The 18,662-nt window shown below is 43.2% G+C and overlaps 2 protein-coding genes across 2 annotated transcripts in view; one reads left to right on the top strand and one right to left on the bottom strand.

Annotated features, from left to right (window-relative positions):
- Positions 1 to 923: 923 nt before the first annotated feature.
- Positions 924 to 10,162, top strand: ccdc65 (coiled-coil domain containing 65). The gene is made up of 8 exons (XM_059352701.1): positions 924 to 1,067; positions 1,609 to 1,776; positions 2,803 to 2,972; positions 3,462 to 3,612; positions 4,001 to 4,174; positions 4,477 to 4,695; positions 4,913 to 5,092; positions 8,429 to 10,162. Exons 1-8 carry the CDS (start codon positions 924 to 926, stop codon positions 8,681 to 8,683), a joined length of 1,461 nt encoding a protein of 486 aa, XP_059208684.1. The 3' UTR covers positions 8,684 to 10,162.
- Positions 9,910 to 18,662, bottom strand: part of strn3 (striatin, calmodulin binding protein 3) — a 27,177-nt gene continuing 18,424 nt past the window's right edge. Inside the window, exons 10-16 of the mRNA XM_059352695.1 lie at positions 17,209 to 17,256; positions 16,343 to 16,464; positions 15,914 to 16,081; positions 14,977 to 15,117; positions 14,666 to 14,773; positions 14,193 to 14,279; positions 9,910 to 13,728 (exon numbers count right to left, since the gene is read on the bottom strand). Of these exons, the coding sequence (XP_059208678.1) occupies positions 13,559 to 13,728; positions 14,193 to 14,279; positions 14,666 to 14,773; positions 14,977 to 15,117; positions 15,914 to 16,081; positions 16,343 to 16,464; positions 17,209 to 17,256 (844 nt within the window). The 3' untranslated portion in view covers positions 9,910 to 13,558. The remainder of the gene's footprint in view (positions 13,729 to 14,192; positions 14,280 to 14,665; positions 14,774 to 14,976; positions 15,118 to 15,913; positions 16,082 to 16,342; positions 16,465 to 17,208; positions 17,257 to 18,662) is intronic.

The raw sequence follows: 18,662 nt of genomic DNA, 5'->3' as shown, positions 1-18,662 counted from the left end.
AGTAGAAAAGTATCAACAAAATGATAAATATTTATTTTCATCGTCGGGAAATTTTGCTGATTCATTTCCACATTAATCGTTTGTTTTTTCAGAAAAATAGTTAAAAAAAAGTCCAAAACCACCAAAATACTCAGATTATTATTATTATTATTATTATTATTATTATTATTATGAAACAGGAAATCTGCAGATATGAGAGACTGGAAACTACATTTTCTGACATTATATGAAAAATGAGGATTAATCAGCTATCAGAGGGGGAAGAAGTAATCAGATTACTTTACTGCAGCAAAAATAAAAAAGTATTAAAATGTACTTAAAGTACCAAAGGTAAAAGTACTCATTCTGCAGAATGTTTTATATGTTTTAAATATATTATTGGATTATTATTATTACTATTGATGCATTTATGTAAGCAGCATTTTAACTACTTAATAGCCTATTAATGTGTTTTAATGTGCTGAAGCTATCAGATAAATGTAGAAGAATAAAGTTACATTAGAAATATATTTATAATATTACATTTGTAATGATATTTTAGAATAGATGTGACTTTATTATGCAAAAAACAGCAAGAGGTTAAATAGTAAAACTTTTATCCGACAAACAAAAAATATTAGTTTAGTTTCTGATTTCAAGTTGAATAAATTAATAAATAAAAAAATTGTTAATACAAATCAATTTAATTTTTATTTATATATTTATAAAAAAAATATGACATCAAATGCATACTTCTGGATTTGTATTAATAGGTTTTTAAATTCTACATTTATTTTAGTTTTACAACTTTGGATTGATTATGGCAACTAAAATGACTTTACTTTGAAGTCATAATTTTCATTCTGTGGATTCTTTGCTGTGTTCTGCAGTCAGATAGCAAACACAGCAGCACACAGAGGAGGAAGAGGAGGAAGAGGAGGATCATGCCAAAGAAAGCCAAGAAAGGAGGAGGAGGAAGAGGAGGAGGGAGGACGGAGGAGGAGCGGCTGGTGCTCCTGCAGCAGAGAGCTCAGGCCGAGGAGGAGACGGCCAAGAAGAAGGAGGAGATCCTGACTCTGTTCCTCAGGGTCTGCACACCTCCATCCATCAACTCATTATTTATAAGATCATTTTTTATATCCTATTTTATTTAGAATCAGAAATTATTTTATTTATCACTAAATTAAATTAATATTTTTATTTAGAATCAAAATAGCTTTTATTTATCACAAAATTATTAATAACATAATAAATTCGTGTTTAGAATCAGAGGAGCTGTGGTGACTTGATTTGTTTCCAAAAAGTACATTTTAATTTTATTTATTATTATATTATTAAATATATTTATAATTGTAAGATCTATAGTTTATTTCAAAACGGTACAATTTACATTTCTTTATTTGTTACTATATCATTTTGAATAGTATTAAATGTGTATTTATGAATCAATAGAGCTGTGAAAAGTACACTTTAAATTTATATTAATTATTTACTTTTATTTATTATTTTTGAATATGGAATTAATGTGTTTTTTGTCTGCTTAGTCATTTGAATTTTAAATTCTTCATGAAAGTTGATCATTTCAAAGTAAAAGCACCACTAGAAGAGTTAACGAGTGTGTAACTGCAGGAGAAGCTGCAGAAGGAGGAGAAGAACACGGCGGTGAACCTGCTGAAGCTCACCGACGGGTGGCGCTCCGTGCTGCGCCGCGCCCGCTGCGGCGAGCTGCGGCGGGACCTCGAGGTGCTCAGCCGGACGTTTGAGCGGCAGCTGGACGGCCTGGACAGCGTCGTCAAGGTAACCGTTAGTCCCGCCAACTCCACCGAAATGTTCCGGTATTTGACTCTGAATGGACCAGAATTTACTGAATGAACCTCATGAAACTAACGACTGGTAAATGGTAAATGACCTGCACTTATATAGCTTTTCTAGTCTCTTAGCGACCACTCAAAGGTCTTCACACTACAGACTGACTCATTCACCTTTCACACACACATTCATACTGGTGGCAGAGGCTACCCTAAACGCTGCCTCCTGCCACCATTGGGAATTAATTCACACACCGATGAACGCAGCATCAGGAGCAATCTGGAGTTCAGTATCTTGCTCAAGGATACTTCAACATGTAGGCTGCCATGGTCGGGGATCGAACCACCAACCCTTCGGTTGGGGGCCGACCGACTCTACCAACTGGCTCAGTTGGTGACACCATTTATGAAGATTCCCTCATTATTCCCACTACGGGGAAATTCAAAATATGAAATGCAGAAATGAGAGACTGGAAACTACACTTTCTGACATTCTTACATGAAAAAAAATTAGCAATCAGAGGGGGAAGAAGTAATCACATTACTTTACTGCAGTAAAAGTATCAAAATGTATCAAAGTAAAAGTACTCTTTCTGCAGAATGTTTTCTTTGTTTTAAATATATTGGATTATATATTAATATTGGAAATATAATATTGGATTATTAGGGCCACGGGGCAATCACACCTAGCACCTAGCACACCTAGCACCTAGCACTGGCCCATACAGCAACAGCTGTAGGGGTAAAGCCCCGAACACTACTGTTATACTGTGGATATAACCGCTTGTTCGCACTTGGCAGAACTTGTTGCCCTTTTTTTATGTTGTTAATATGCCCTGCAGCAAAATCAGTTATATCGATGAGTCCCGAGTGTCCTCCGACTCCTCAGAGTGTCCTCCTTATCCTGTGTGTCCTCTGAGTGTCCTCCAAGTGTCCTCTGAGTGTCCTCTGTATCTACTTTTCTTTACCCGCCGTGGTCGCGGCTTGGCCGACTCACTTCCAGTTTGTGTTGCAGAACCTGTGGGGCGAGCTGCAGGAGGCGGAGCGTCAGGCGGCTCAGGTGCAGCGAGCTCACCTGCAGCGTGCGGAGCGTCTGCTGGCGCTGCAGCAGCGCCGGCTGGACGTCCTGCAGCAGCGCTGGGAGTCGGGCCTGCAGCAGCTCAGCTCCACGTTCAGCTCAGAGCGGTGAGTCACAGCGCCCCCTCTGGCCGGAGGAGTTTGTTTTATTAACAGTTAGGTTAAAAATATTTTAATGCAAGTGTTTTAAAAAAATTTTGCAGATGGAAAAGCTTGCTGTTAAAACTTTTGGAGATTTTATGTATAACCAAATTATTAAGAATATTATAATTAGTAAAAGTAGCTTGCAATCATAACATTGATTTGAATTGCAGTCTTATTAAATTAGTTTTTAGAATCAGAAGATATTTAATTTATTCCTGAATTATTTATTATAAGTTATTATGCAACAGGATAAATTCCAGAGCAAAAGTATTGCCACTGAAATAAAAATCTGTTTTATTGACAGTAAGGTTAAAAATATATTAATGCAAACAAAATTAAATTAAAATTCTGATACTTTTGGATTTAAAAGGAAAATGCTGATAGTTGTGTTGATATATTTTCAATGTCACCATTGATTTGAAAAGCAGTGAAATATATTTTCCTCCGTCTCAGGAAGCAGATCTCGGCGGACTACCGGCAGCAGCGAGACGACCAGCAGGGAGCGCTATACGCTAGAGAGAAGCTTCAGACATCAGCCATGACGGAGATCCACACAGTGTACGGAGAATGCATCGCAGCATACGACAGCACGTACGAACAAAAGGTACGACAGCACGTACGAACAAAAGGTACGACAGCACGTACGAACAAAAGGTACGAGCTGCTGACTCAACAGAAAGATCAGCAGCAGAAAGTAAATAAGTACATTTACTATGTAACTTCAGGCATCTACTCCACTACATTTAGAGTTAAAACTCTTTCAGGTCAAGATTAACATGAAAAACATGGATTTAAAGTGATTAAAAACACAAATTTAAAGTGATTATTATAAATGAAAGCTCATTAACAGCTTAGTTACCATGACAGTAGAACTATAAAACCTGTTCACAAACACATTGCAGCACCGAGTGTCCTCAGAGTGTTCCGAGTCCTCTGCATGTCCTCCGAGTCCTCAGAGTGTTTTGAGTGTCCTCTCGTGTCTCTGTGGACAGAAAATGTCTCTGAGCATGAACACGAAGGAGCCGCTGAAGCAGGAGAAGCAGCAGAACCAGGAGGCGGTGCAGCGGAGCAGGAAGGAGTCAGAGGAGCTCTCCATCATGAGCCAGAAGACCCAGGAGCTGAGGAGGACCACAGAACAAGACATCAAGACCGTGAAGAGGCTGCAGGTCAGTGCTCCACGTCTTTTACTCCCCAGGAGGAGAAACAAATGGTTCAGAGGGTCAAAGGCTTCAAACCTCAAGTTCATCACTTCATGATTAAGTTTCTGTTGCACAAGGCAAAAAGACAAACATTTGTTCGACCATAAATAATAAATGTATTCTTTTAATATTGTTTTATTTCGCCACAGCGGACATGAGACATTATTTCCAGCCTTTGTCCAGCTGGATAAAAAGTCTGTTCATGACATTTCATCAGATGCAGCTGAGAGAATTTCCTGCTTGATGAGTTTGAGGTTTGTCCTCGTTAGGAGGCCGTCATCCAGCTGAGGGAGACGCTGTCCGCCGCCAAGACAGAAGGACTGTCGGTGGAAAAAGATCTGCTGGCTGCCAGGAACCAGGCGAAGCGGAGCACCCACGCCGCCCGGGACCAGCTGACTCAGCAGGAAACGGCGGCGAGGAAGCAGCTGACCGAGCTCACCGTCCAGAGCGCCGCCGCCGCCAAGAAGCTGCAGGCCGCCATCGCCACGGTAACGCACGCCCCGATTCCTGTCTGTCGACAGCCGAGTCCTCTCTGTCCTTCATGTCCTCTCTGTCCTTCATGTCCTCTTTGTCTTCATGTCCTCTCTGTCCTTCATGTCCTCTCTGTCTTCATGTCCTCTCTGTCCTTCATGTCCTCTCTGTCCTTCATGTCCTCTCTGTCTTCATGTCCTCTCTGTCCTTCATGTCCTCTCTCTGCTGGTCCAGGGTCAGAAGCTCCTCCGAGTCGCCGACATGTGTGGCCGGCTGGACGGCGAGCAGCAGGAAGTCTTATCAGCATCGTTCCCTTCAGAGACGCTGAGACCTGAGACAGAGGGACCTGAGACAGAGGGACCGGAGACAGAGGGACCTGAGACAGAGGGACCGGAGACAGAGGGACCGGAGAAGGTAAGTCTCTTACGACTTATTGTAAGTCGCTTTGGACAAAAGCGCCTGCTAAATGACATGTAATGTAAGTTGAGTGTGCAGCAGGTCTGTCTGCATAAAGAGAATGGTAAATGGTAAATGGACCTGCACTTATATAGCGCTTCTCTAGTCGCTTTGTAATAATAATAATAATAATAATACATTTAATTTATGGGCGCCTTTCATGTCACCCAAGGTCACCTTACAAAGTCTAAAATCATAAACATCTTTAAAAACAAGACAACATGGTAAAAACAAGACAATATGATAAAAGCAAGTGAAGAAGTGTCCAGTTACAGAGTGTATGCCAGTTTGAACAGGTGAGTTTTGAGTTGTGACTTGAAGGTTGTGATGGTGTCAGACTGTCTGATGTGTGGGGGGAGGGAGCTCCAGAGCCTGGGTGCTGAGCAGCTGAAGGACCGGGCCCCCATGGTACTGAGGCGTGATGAGGGGGTGATTAATAGTCCAGCAGAGGATGAGCGGAGGGAGCGGGAGGGAGAGTATTCTTGAAGGAGGTCGCAGAGGTAAGTGGTGCTAGGTTGTGGAGAGCTTTGTAGGTGAGGAGGAGGTTCTTGTATTGGATGCGGTATTGTACGGGGAGCCAGTGGAGTTGAATGAGAACAGGGGTGATGTGGTCAGCTGATTTGGTGCAGGTGATGATCCGGGCGGCCGAGTTCTGAATTATTTGCAGTCTGTTGATGAGTTTGGTGGGGAGTCCAGTGAGGAGGGCATTGCACTAGTTGATGCGTGATGTGACAAATGAGTGGACCAGGATTTCGGTGCTGGATTGGGTCAGTGATGGGCGGAGTCTGGAGATGTTGCGGAGGTGGAAGAATGCAGTCCGGGTGGTGTTTTGAATATGGGGTGCAAATGAGAGGGTGTTGTCCAGAATGACGCCAAGGCTCTTGACTTGGGAGGAGAAGGGTACAGGGAATCCGTCAACGATGATGGGTGGAGCTGGGGTGTGTTGTGATTTGGTGAGGGTGGATTTGGAGCCGATGAGCAGGGCCTCGGTTTTATTGCGGTTCAGTTTGAGGAAGTTCCTGCTCATCCAGCTCCAGATGGTGACGGAGGATTGTGCCCAGGGGGAGGAGGTAAATGGTGAAGAGAAGTGGACCCAAGACTGACCCCTGGGGGACACCCAGTGAGACACCCAGACACCCAGACTTGTGGTTCCTTAGTTGCACTAATTGTTGACGGTCAGTGAGGTATGATGTGAACCAGGAGAGTGCAGCACCAGTGATCCCTATGCCAGCCAGGCGGTCCAGGAGCAGGGGGTGGGAGATGGTGTCAAATGGAGAATGAGGATGGTGAGTGTCAGCTGCACGGAGGAGGTTGTTGGTGATTTTGACTAGGGCTGTTTCAGTGTTTTGGACGGAAGCCGGATTGGAAGGGTTCATGAAGATTGTTTGTATCGAGGTGGGACTGTAGTTGTGCGGCGACCACCCTTTAAAGTGTTTTAGAGATGAAGGGGAGGTTGGAGATGGGTTAGGGTTAGGGTCAGCACCGGGTTTTTTCAGGATGGGTGTGATGGCAGCCAGTTTGAGAATGGGGGGTACAGTACCAGTAGTGAGGGAGGAGTTAATATGAGTTAATATGTTGGTGATCATGGGGGAAATGGACGGCAGACCTGCTTCGACAAGGGAGGTGGGAAGAGGATCGAGCTGGCAGGTGGTGGTTTTAGCTTTATGGATGAGTTCCACGATGGTGAGTTCTGATACTGGGGTGAAGTCAGAGAGGGGGCTGATGTGAGGTTGGCCGGTGGTGGTCATCCAGGGTGGGTCGTTTGAGGGGGTGCAAGATGAGGCCAGTTGTTGGTGAATGGTGTTGATTTTAGAGCTGAAGAAGTCCAAGAAGGCAGTGCACTGGTCGGTGGAGATGTCTGGAGGGAGGGTTTCAGGAGGCTGAAGTAAGTGGCTGACTGTTGAGAATAGGACTCTATTGTTACCTGTACCAGTGTTGATGATGTTGGAGTAGTATGAAGATTTGGCAGTGGTGAGGGCGTTCTTGTAGTGTTGTGTACAGTGAGTCCAGTTTTTTTGTAAAGTCGCTCCAGTCGACGGCCAGTGGCTTTGAGCTGGCGGAGCTCAGGGGTGAACCAGGGAGCAGTGTGAGACTGAGCGGGTTTTCAGAGGAGCCAGGGCGGTGAGGGAAGAGGAGAGGCAGTTATTGTAGTGAGTCACCAGGTCAGTCAGGGAGGACCACTCAAAGCTCTTTACACTACAGACTGACTCATTCACCCTTTCACACACACATTCATACTGGTGGCAGAGGCTACCCTAAACGGGGCCACCTGCCACCATTGGGAACTCATTCACACACCGATGAACGCAGCATCGGGAGCCATTTGGGATTCAGTATCTTGCTCAAGGATACTTGGACATGTAGGCTGCCATGGTCAGGGATCGAACCTCCAACCCTTCGGTTGGGGGCCAACCAACTCTACCAACTGAGCCACAGAGAAGTGAAGCAGTTTCATTCCTGTGAAGCTGCTCAGTGACGCATGAAGCCAAAAAAAACCTCCCCGGACGGATCTTCTGCATCTACTCTCCCGTTTCAGTGCAGATTCTACAGTCCTATTATTAATTTAATTTAAATATTAAACATTATATTAGAAATAATCTTACACAAACAAAATAATTGCAAAATGTAAGCATTTTTTAATTAAGTTATTTTCAAAATATGAATATGAACATTAAACTTGCAATTCAGAAATAAATACATGAACAATAAAAGCAAAACAGCTCTTAGCTCAAAATAAAGAAAATAAATAATGACAGACAGCGTTTAGTTTAGTTACATTTAATAGTAATTATCTGTCTCTCCTTTCTTTCTTTCTTTCTCCCAGAGATAAACAAGCGAACCCTGTTGTTTTATCTGATCGTCTGTTTGCTCAAACCAAGAAGAGAACTCTGCTCCTCTAATGGGATCAGAGTCAGTTCTCTGCTCCCAACCAAAGGAGGAGATGACATTTTTTTTTTTTTTTATTTACGAGAAAGAAACTTACTAATGTAGGAAGAAAAAATGGACAATTTATGAGAAAAGGCGTATAAATTAACAAGAAAAATTAAGGGAGAACAAAACATATACATTTAGGAGAAATAACTCATAAATTTAAGAGAAAAATTTACAAATTCACAGGAAAAAACCTTCAATTCTACAAGAAAAAAACATAAATTTCCGAGAAAAAACCATCACAAATTGACCAGTGAACCTGCCGTGCTGGTGCAGAGAGGGATTAATCCTCCAGCAGATCAGAAGTAAACTTCACTGTTACGGTCTGTTTCCTGTTGCCTTCACTGACCTGTGTGCCTGCAGGAGATGTTGCCGCTGATGAAGAGCATTAATAAGGCCGAGCTGCTGCGAGGAGCTCTGAGGAGACAACGAGACGATCTGAGCCGAGAGAACCAGCAGCTGAAGCTCCTGCTGGTCCAGCACCAGGACGCCATGACGCTCGGCGGCGGCGACCTCGACGCTCTCCTCGCCGTGTCCCGCGCCCCGACCACCGCCGTCCTCCCGGACGGCGCCAGGCGTCACGCCGTCATCGAGGCCGTTCATGTCATCACACGCTGAAACCTTTCATTGTTTCTGGAGTTATTTTAGCTGTGGTTTTTTGATGAAATGTTGAAAATAAACTCACTGATTTCATGCGGAATAATATTCATTCAGACTTTTCACCCAATGTTCTTTTTCCTGGAACATTATAACAAACAAACACAATGAAAGTTTGTTTCAGCTGTAACTAAAGTTCATTTTCATGTTTAGTTTCAGTAAAATGTCAGAAAACTATTTCTGAAGGGAAATGTCAGATTTTTCTTCTTCCTACAGTTTTGTGTTTGCCTACCAGGTTGATACAACCTGCAACTTTTAAAAGTTTGATGCAACATAGTTTTATTCTGAACATTGAAGAGAGAGAAGAAAAAAAAAAAGAGCGTTCCCTCTGAGCTGTTTGTTCTCTAAAACATCTGGTTTGGACCAAAGAACTCTGCTCCTCTAAAAACCAGGGTCTGGATTCTCAGAGTTAGGTGAGAACACAGTCCGAACAAAAGGAAGGCAGAAATGAAAAAAATAAAAATAAAAATTACAAGAAAGAAAACCTCACAAATGTACGAGCAAAGAACTAGAAAAAAACACAAAAAACAAAATTACGAGATGTTCAAATTTACAAGAAAAAACTTGACAGATAAACACAGATTCATGAGGAGAAACATATAAATTGACGAAATAACCTACAAATTTACAAGAAAAAATGTACAAATTTGCAAAAAAACAAACTCAAATTTCCGAGAAAAAAACATTTAATTGAATTTTTTAAAACGGAAAACCCCTCAGATTCTGTCGAAAAGACGGACATTTTTACACGTCAAAAAATAGGTAAAAATGTCCAAAACAGTTTCTAGGGAAGTTTAAACGTCAAACAGAGAAGCAGAGACAGTTTTTCTTCTTTTTCCTACAGTTTTATGTTCCTGTTGCAACTCATAAAAAGTTTGATGTGAACCGGTTTTAATTAACGGTTAAGAGAAAAATAAATGAATGAGGATTAAGACTTGTGGAGCAGAAACACTTTGAATAAAATTCTATCAATAATCCCCTGATTCATTCTGTGAACCTGCTGGTTGGAACCACAGGACTAAAATCCTGCAGATTAAATAAATTCTGGATCCTGGAGCAACTAAAAACAGGAACAACTGAACCAAAAGTGCATTAAGTCGAGTCTGTTTGAAAGGCGTCGCCGACTTGGTGGTGGACTTCCTGAGGCTTTTATTGCAGCGGGACAGAATGAGGAGCGGAGCAGCAGCCTCTGTACAGGTACACCATTTAATAGTTATTATAGACATTTTATATACATTTCAACAGTTGTATTCTGCTATGTGGTACAATCTTTAAAATCTGATGTTTCATAGTTTGTAAATCAAAAAAAAAAAAAACTTACAAAACTCATCAAAACTCGCAAACTGATCAGAACTTTTTTTTTTTCCATTTTTTGGAAGACTAGAAAAAATACTTTTATTGTATTAATCATGCATTACACAAACAAAAAGTCTTTAGTTACACAGTAAGTCGTAGCGTGTGAAAGAAAAATAAAGATTTGTGATGCTTGCGTTACAAATCCCTTCAGTTTAAAAAAATTAAATTAAAACAAAACCACAACGATGAAATTAAAACTCCCCGTCAGTCAAAGCAGGTCAGCCTGTTCGTCCAATCGGGTGGCAGCTTTTTGTTTTCAAAACTCGCCCCACGAGGCGTCTGATTGGACCGTTTCTCCTGGAGCTCAAACCGGCTCTTTGCCTCAGAAAGATTAAAAAATGATACAAATAAAAGTTTAATCCTGCTCGTCAAAGCGGTGGTGGAGAAAAGTCTAATGTACCCGACGTGAAGAGAAAAGTCACACAGTGATATGAGGAAGAGGAGGAGCAGCAGCAGGAGGAACAGGAGCAGGAGCATCACACAGTGATATGAGGAAGAGGAGGAGCAGCAGGAGGAGGAGAGTTTCCAAACCTGCAGCTTCTCTTCAACAGAAGATTTTAAAACCATAATTCTGCATATGAGACCATTTGCAGTCACTTTTGTGCCTTTATTATGTTTTTAAACTTTAATTAAACTGAACTTTCTGCAAGAAAATGAAAAAAATATTTGATTAAAAAGTAGGGCTGCAACTAACGATTATTTTCATTATCAATTAATCTGTCGATTATTTAAACGATTAATCGATTAGTTGTTTGGTGAATAAAATGTTTAAAAATATCAATGAGTGTTTCCAAACCACAAGATGACGTCCTCAAATCTCTTGTTTTGTCAACAAACCAAAGAGATATTCAGTTTATTGTCATAAAGGAACACAACACCCAGAAATATTCACATTGAAGAAGCTGAAATCAGAGAATTTGGACTTATTGTCTTTAAAAAACTGCTCAAACCAATTATTCGATTATCAAAATAGTTGACGATTAATTTAATAATCGATTATTGTTCGATTTATCGAATAATTGTAGCAGCTCTATTAAAAAGTAAAATAAACTTTAAAATGTTCAAAAAGTTCAAAAAATCTTTTGCATTTTAAATGCAATAGAAAAAAACTACTTTTTAATTTTTGGGGATTTGCAAATAAAGCATTTTTTGATTTCTTTTTTTTTTTTGTGAGTAAAAAATGAACAAAGTTTTGTTGAAAAATCCAGAAGTTTGCTTTTGAGTTTGAGGTTTTAACAGCAAACAAAACTGCTGAAGGATTATTTTTGCATGGCTGCATGTAAAACAGGAATATTAATGTTTGAAACTCTTCAGTGGGAATTCTGTTTGATGCATGTAAACGTAGTGAGTGAGGCCGCGGTGCGTTCAGGTACCAACATGTGAAGGTAGTGAGTGAGGCCGCGGTGCGTTCAGGTACCAACATGTGAAGGTGAACATCTGAAAGAACCGCCAGACGTTAGTGAGGCGTTCAAGAGTCAGAGCTAGTGCAACACTGGGATGTGATGAATCTTAAAATAAATAAAAACTTTGTCATCCTCCTCTCTCCTCTTCTCTCCTCCTCCTCCTCCTCCTCCTCCTCCTCTCTCCTCCTCTTCCTCCTCCTCCTCCTCCTCCTCCTCCTCTCTGGACGGGAGCGAGGACCTGAAGTCCTGCTCGCTGCGAGACGTTTCCACATTTATAAAAACGATTATAAAAACTAGATTTATTTTTACACAAACAGAAGACGTCCATACGTGACTACAGTTAACGCTCGGCGGAGACGCTGGGCTGCGATTGGCCCGCCAGGGGCTGAGGCGTGTTAACCGACCGTCCAATCAGCTGTCGGCCCGTCAGACAAACAGAACTCGAGCTTTAACCCGAGCCGCTCGTTTGTGTCTTTTAACTTCATTTCTTAAAAACATGGTAAAAAAGTTTCTCCTGAAGCTAAACTCCAGACTTAAAAAACAACAAAACCTCGATGGGTTAAAACTGAAAACGTTCTGCTCCTCCTCCGTCTTCTTCTGCAGCCGGAGGAAGAAAACCCCGCGGACGCTCTTCTTCTTCTTCTGCTGTCAACAGATTCCCTCTGATGACTCCATGTTGGTTCACAGAGAATCAGAGTCTGAACCTGCAGCAGTGAATCAGAGTGATGCTGCGTTCAGGTGACGTCGTTCAAACTGGAACTGTGAGAATCCGTTTACACCAAACTTAGTCTGATGTGACCAGTTTGTATTTATTTGGCAGAAAGAACCACAGACGGGACAAAAAATTACCTTAGTAGAAATAAATTCAAAATAAAATGAATAAATACAGAAATATATAAATAAATGCAAATTCCATATTTTTTTAAATTTTAACAATTATTTTTTTGGTACTTCTGAATTTTTTTAAATGTATTACTACATTTAAATGTATTGTCATTTCCACATGTAGTAGTTTATTTACTTTTTATTAAATGTATTTCTACATTTATTGATTTAAATCTGTGTGAGCGGTATTAGAGAATTAACAGTTTTTTTTTTTTACATTGTTTGGTGACAAAGTCTTGCAGAAATAAATTAATAAATGTATTAATAAATAAATAAATAATTGTAAAAATGAATACAAAAATACTTTTGTATTCATTTCTACGTTTTCATTTATTCTTATTTCCACATTATTTTTTACATTTCCACATGTATTTATTTCTACATTTATTCTGCGTAAGTGAGCGCTCAGATAATTTACATTTTTTACATTGTTGGGTGACAGAAAGTCTCAGAAATAAATTTGGAAATAAATCAACAGATACAGAAATGCCGAAATAAATAGGAAATAAATGTAAAAATATAGAATTTCCATTTATTTTGTGCATTTATTTATATATTTTTATTAAATTCCTCTACATTTATTCATTTTGTTATACAAGTAATTAAATTATTTTTACTTATGTCACTTTTGGCCGGTGAGGATGGAAACTGACAGGAAACAGATTTATCTGTTTCTGACCCGAACAGAAAAACGTTTGTTTAGGACGTTAACGAGACGAAGAAGAAGAAGAAGAAGAAGAGCGTCACAGAAATTCTTTTAGGGGGTTTTCCTTTAAGTTCCTCCGGCCGTTTGAGGGTCAGAGGTCAGACTAGTGTTAACACGGAGGAGGGAGGGGGCGGGGCTTGTAGTGTGGTCACATGGCGCTGCAGACGGGGAGATGACATCACAGGACAGACAGACAGGTGAGCTGCTCCAAACGTCTCCAGTCACAGCTGCAGAGAGTGTGTGTGTGTGTGTGTGTGTGTGTGTGTGTGTGTGTGAGTGTGTGTGTGTGAGTGTGTGTGTGTGTGTGTGTGTGTGTGTGTGTGTTCAGTCATTAATATATAATCTGTGTTCAGAGACCTGAACAGACCTGAATACTGTCTCTCTCTCTCTTTCTTTCTCTGTCTGTCTGTGTCTCTCGCCCCACGGTCTTCCTCTCTCTCTTCCTCTCCTCCTCCTCCTCCTGCTCCTCCTCCTGCTCCTCCTCCTCTACACGTAGACCCTGGCGAGGGCGTCGGCGCCGGCGGAGGCGATGTAGGCCTTGGACGGGTGGAAGGCCACGTCGTAGATGGCCTCCTCGCTCTTCTTCCTGTGAGCCGTGATCTCCTGGACACACGTTTTATTATCCAGGTTCCACAGACGCAGGGAGCAGTCATGACCTGAGGAGGAGCAGGAGGAGAGGGAGGAGGAGGAGAGAGAGGGAGGAGGAGGAGGAGGAGGAGGAGGGGGAGAGAGAAGAGGAGGAGCAGGAGGAGAGGGAGGAGGAGGAGGAGGAGGAGGAGAGAGAGGGAGGAGGAGGAGGAGGAGGAGGAGGAGAGAAGAGGAGGAGGAGGAAGGGGAGAGAGAAGAGGAGGAGGAGAAGAGAAGAGGAAGTGAAGAAAAAGGAGTTAGAAGAGCATAAGAAAAAGGAGAGAGAGAAGGAGAAAGGAAGATGAGGAAAAAGAAAAGGAGGACAGGCAAAAGAGAGATATGGGAGATAAAGGGAAAGGAAGGAGGTGTTGGAAGAGGGAGGTGGAGAGAGCGGAGGTGAAAGGAGAGGAGGAGAGAGAAGAGGAGGAGGTGAGGTGAATCTTTAATGATTCCTGAATGATTATTATTTTCCAGCTTCCTGTGAGTTTCTTACTTCCTGACATCAGGTAGATGCCGTTAGGATCCACAGCCAGACTGGTGACGGCGTCCAGGTGAGCCACCATCGCATGGGTCACTTTACCTGCACACACACACACACAGACACACACACACACACACAGACACACACAGACACACACACACACACACACACACACACACACACACACAGACACACACACACACACACACACACACACACACACACAGACACACACACACACACACACACACACACACACACACACACACACACACACAGACACACACACACACACACACACACACACACACACACACAGACAACAGAGAGATCCTTTATATCAAAGCATCAAAACTTTTATCACGTCTAAACACCCAAATTATGTTTTGGTGGAGCTTTTATTTTAAAAAGAAACAGTAAAAACGCTTGATCTCTTAACTTCACCTGTCTGACGGCCCAGCTGTTACCATCACAACATGACTCACCTGACTTGTTGTCGTAGAACTTGATGTGTCTGTCTTCGTGGGCGGTGATGGTGACGGGCAGCGTGGGATGACTCACCACCTTATTGATATGATTGGACCCCGGGAGGGCTGGGGGGGGGGGGGGGGGGGGGGAGAAGAGACACATTAAAAGAGGAGGAGGAGGAAAAATTATTTCTATACTAATTAGTAACATTTCTCCTGTGTGTGTGTGAGTGTGTGTGTGAGTGAGTGAGTGAGTGAGTGAGTGAGTGTGTGTGTGTGTGTGTGTGTGTGTGTGTGTGTGTGTGTGTGTGTGTGTGTGTGAGTCTTACTGGCGTCTCCCTGGCCCTTCAGCACCAGTGTATTCTGGGAAGTCTCCAGGTCGTAAACCACCACGTCCCCGCTGCTAAAGGACGCCACCATATGGGCGGGGTCACACCCGTTAAAGTCCACCGACGTGGGGACGCCGTGCTCTGCAACACACACACACACACACACACACACACACACACACACACACACACACACACTGTTTACACAGAGCAGAGAGGAGAGGACAGGAGAGGCTGTTTACACAGAGCAGAGAGGAGAGGACAGGAGAGGCTGTTTACACAGAGCAGAGAGGAGAGGACAGGAGAGGCTGTTTACACAGAGCTGAGAGGAGAGGACAGGAGAGGCTGTTTACACAGAGCTGAGGGGAGAGGACAGGAGAGGCTGTTTACACAGAGCAGAGAGGAGAGGACAGGAGAGGCTGTTTACACAGAGCAGAGAGGAGAGGACAGGAGAGGCTGTTTACACAGAGCAGAGAGGAGAGGACAGGAGAGGCTGTTTACACAGAGCTGAGAGGAGAGGACAGGAGAGGCTGTTTACACAGAGCTGAGGGGAGAGGACAGGAGAGGCTGTTTACACAGAGCAGAGAGGAGAGGACAGGAGAGGCTGTTTACACAGAGCAGAGAGGAGAGGACAGGAGAGGCTGTTTACACAGAGCAGAGAGGAGAGGACAGGAGAGGCTGTTTACACAGAGCAGAGAGGAGAGGACAGGAGAGGCTGTTTACACAGAGCAGAGAGGAGAGGACAGGAGAGGCTGTTTACACAGAGCTGAGAGGAGAGGACAGGAGAGGCTGTTTACACAGAGCTGAGGGGAGAGGACAGGAGAGGCTAGAAACAAGACAATACTGAAAGTCTGTCAATATAAAAAAGTAAAACTGGTTTTCTAACATTCAGGAACTTGAACAGAGTTTATATATTAATGATATTTCTCTCTCTCACCTTTGTTTGTGTTGAAAGTGCTGATGCAGGGGTTTTTCTCCGTTGGGTTCCACAGTTTGACGGTTCCGTCGGCGGAGCAGGACAGGAGGCGGTTCTTGATGCCGCTGTAAGCCAATCCCCACACAGCGTCCGTGTGTCCCAGCCACGAGCCCGCCAGGACGCTGGGCTCTGATTGGACAGGAGGAGGACGGAGGGGAGGAGTCTATGACTGAACCGTTTTTATTGGACTTTTTTCAATAATAAGGACATTTTTTAAAAGTTAGGATATTTTTGAGGAGAGTGAAGACACATTTGGTGAGCTGGGAGAATTTATAAAACGTGAAAAAAAGAACAAAACAATTTTGGAAAATTCCAGATTTCTTGAGTGAGGACAGTTTGTCTGGTTCTTCTTCTGTGGTTGTTTTAAGGTGTGTGTGTGTGTGTGTGTACCGTAGGTGTCGTAGGGGTCTACGTTGGAGCTCGGGATGTTCCACCACTGGATGGTCGAGTCGATGCCTCCACTGAAACACTGCTCCCCGCTGGACGTCATCGCCAGGGACAACACTGGACCACTGCAGAGACAGGGACAGGACATGGAGGGACACGGGGACATGGAGGGACACGGGGACATGGAGGGACACGGGGACATGGAGGGACATGGAGGGACACGGGGACATGGAGGGACATGGAGGGACACGGGGACATGGAGGGACATGGAGGGACACGGGGACATGGAGGGACTTCATCAAGCTTGCAGATTGGAAATGGCAGCCATATAAAGTCTATGAGAACCAATATATCTTCCAAGCAACTTAGGTCAATCTTGGTGTCAAAATCTACATTTTCTGGGTCAAGAAATCATTTAAAGCTATTGAGAATATCACTAGATGATTATTTGATCAAAGAGATATGTTCACTTCTCAGAATACATGCTCTGTATATGACCTATATATTAATATATGTCGGTCTGCTTAGGAACTGAGTATTATGTAAATACATGGCCAAAAAAAACATATCTATTTGATCAAATGATCATCTAGTGATATTATTTACTTTTTCTGTTATGTAAAGCGTCTTTGAGTGTTGAGAAAAGCGCTATATAAAACAGATGTATTATTATTATTATATTATTAAAATAAAGAACATGTGGGTCAGTTAGCTGGTTTCTCATAATAAATAAAGTTGAAATAATAATAGTAAATTAATATTTTAATCCTTATATATATATATATATATATATATATATATATATATAAACAGAAAAATGCACTGTGTGTGTGTGTGTGTGTGTGTGTGTGTGTGTGTGAGATACCTACACATGGGCTCTGAACGTGTAGACGGGCTCCACATCAAAAGAGGCACTTCTGTAAAACAAAAACAGAAACAGAACATGCAGACTGTCAGTGAACGTCTCACAGGCTGAGCTTTCTGAGTGAGGAGGAGCTGTGTGAGGAGGAGGAGGAGGAGGAGGAGGAGGAGGAGGAGGAGGAGGAGGTGGTGCTGTGTGAGGAGCTGTGTGAGGAGGAGGAGGAGGAGGAGGAGGAGGAGGTGCTGTGTGAGGAGCTGTGTGAGGAGGAGGAGGAGGAGGTGCTGTGTGAGGAGGAGGAGGTGCTGTGTGAGGAGCTGTGTGAGGAGGAGGAGGAGGAGGAGGAGGAGGAGGAGGAGCTGTGTGAGGATTATGTTGGGATGTGTCTGTTTGAGGCTGAATTGTGTGGCTGATGAGGAGATGAGATGTAAATGTTGAAGAGCCTTCAGCTGTGAGGGAAGATGTTACCTCCAGCAGCAGAAACACAACCAGTCTGGTGAACAGAAAGTCCCTGAACATCAGAGGAGGAGCACCGGAACTCTGATACTTAGTTACTTCTAACAAAGGATACACGTCAACAGATTCTACTAAAACCTGTATAATAACTATAATATCTAAACATATTTACTAGGGGTGCACCGATCCATCGGCCGGCTGATCGATCAGCGCTGATTTCCTTAATTTTGCGGGATCGGCGATCGGCCGATTCCTTTACGTCAAACCGATCTAATCTACCTAGATAATAACCCTCCACCGGCCAAGCAGTGCTCCCAACTTTGTTGCTAAATTCAGCAACTTTTCAGACTTTTTCAAGAAAGCGACTGGAGACAAATCCAGCGACTCCTTCTTAGGAAGTCTGAACAGTCACAAATCACATGAAATCAGATTTTTGCAAACCGGATCAAACCACCTTCTGGAGGTAGTTTCAGATCGTATTTGGACAGATGATCTCAGTCTGAACCTCCAAACACTCAGATCGGTTCTGACTGTCCGTGACGTCACTCTACGCGGCATGTGTAGCGGCGGCAGCGTGGAGACGAGGCGTCCACCGGCCGCCGCGCCCGACTCATGCGGCCCGATGGGGCGCCATCCGCCCGGTTTCTCTCCTGGTGGTCTGAGATGTTCTGCTCCTCTACTGGACAGTGATGAGGCCAATATACTGAGGTGACCTGCCTCCATCATGTTTGTTGTTGTTGTTGTTGTCGCCGTCGCAATTATATGACGTCAGGCGCTCTGACGCCGTTACTATGGCAACCTGTCAGACCAGTCAGTAATGTGGCCCAGTCTGAACAGAGAGATTTGGACACTTGCTAAAAACAGTGTGGACAGTCAGCCCTAAAAATCAGATTTGAGTAGAATCTGATTTGAGGTCTTACTCTTCTTACCAAGCCGGAGGCCGGCTAATATCTACAGGGGAATATGAGCGAGCAGGTACAGGTGTGTGTGTGTGTGTGTGTGTGTGTG

The sequence above is a fragment of the Centropristis striata genome, chromosome 16 (assembly GCF_030273125.1).
Source record: "Centropristis striata isolate RG_2023a ecotype Rhode Island chromosome 16, C.striata_1.0, whole genome shotgun sequence".
In the NCBI taxonomy this organism is placed as follows: domain Eukaryota; kingdom Metazoa; phylum Chordata; class Actinopteri; order Perciformes; family Serranidae; genus Centropristis; species Centropristis striata.
Note: the sequence above shows the minus strand (reverse complement) of the source record. Positions and strands in the feature narration are given on the sequence as shown.

Excerpts from the sequence above, each read along its gene's own strand:
- ccdc65 (XM_059352701.1), top strand. The coding sequence starts at position 924 with ATGCCAAAGAAAGCCAAGAAAGGAGGAGGAGGAAGAGGAGGAGGGAGG. Across the intron at positions 1,068-1,608 it reads TCCTGACTCTGTTCCTCAGG|GAGAAGCTGCAGAAGGAGGA; the intron begins GTCTGCACACCT and ends GTGTAACTGCAG. Across the intron at positions 2,973-3,461 it reads TCCACGTTCAGCTCAGAGCG|GAAGCAGATCTCGGCGGACT; the intron begins GTGAGTCACAGC and ends CCTCCGTCTCAG.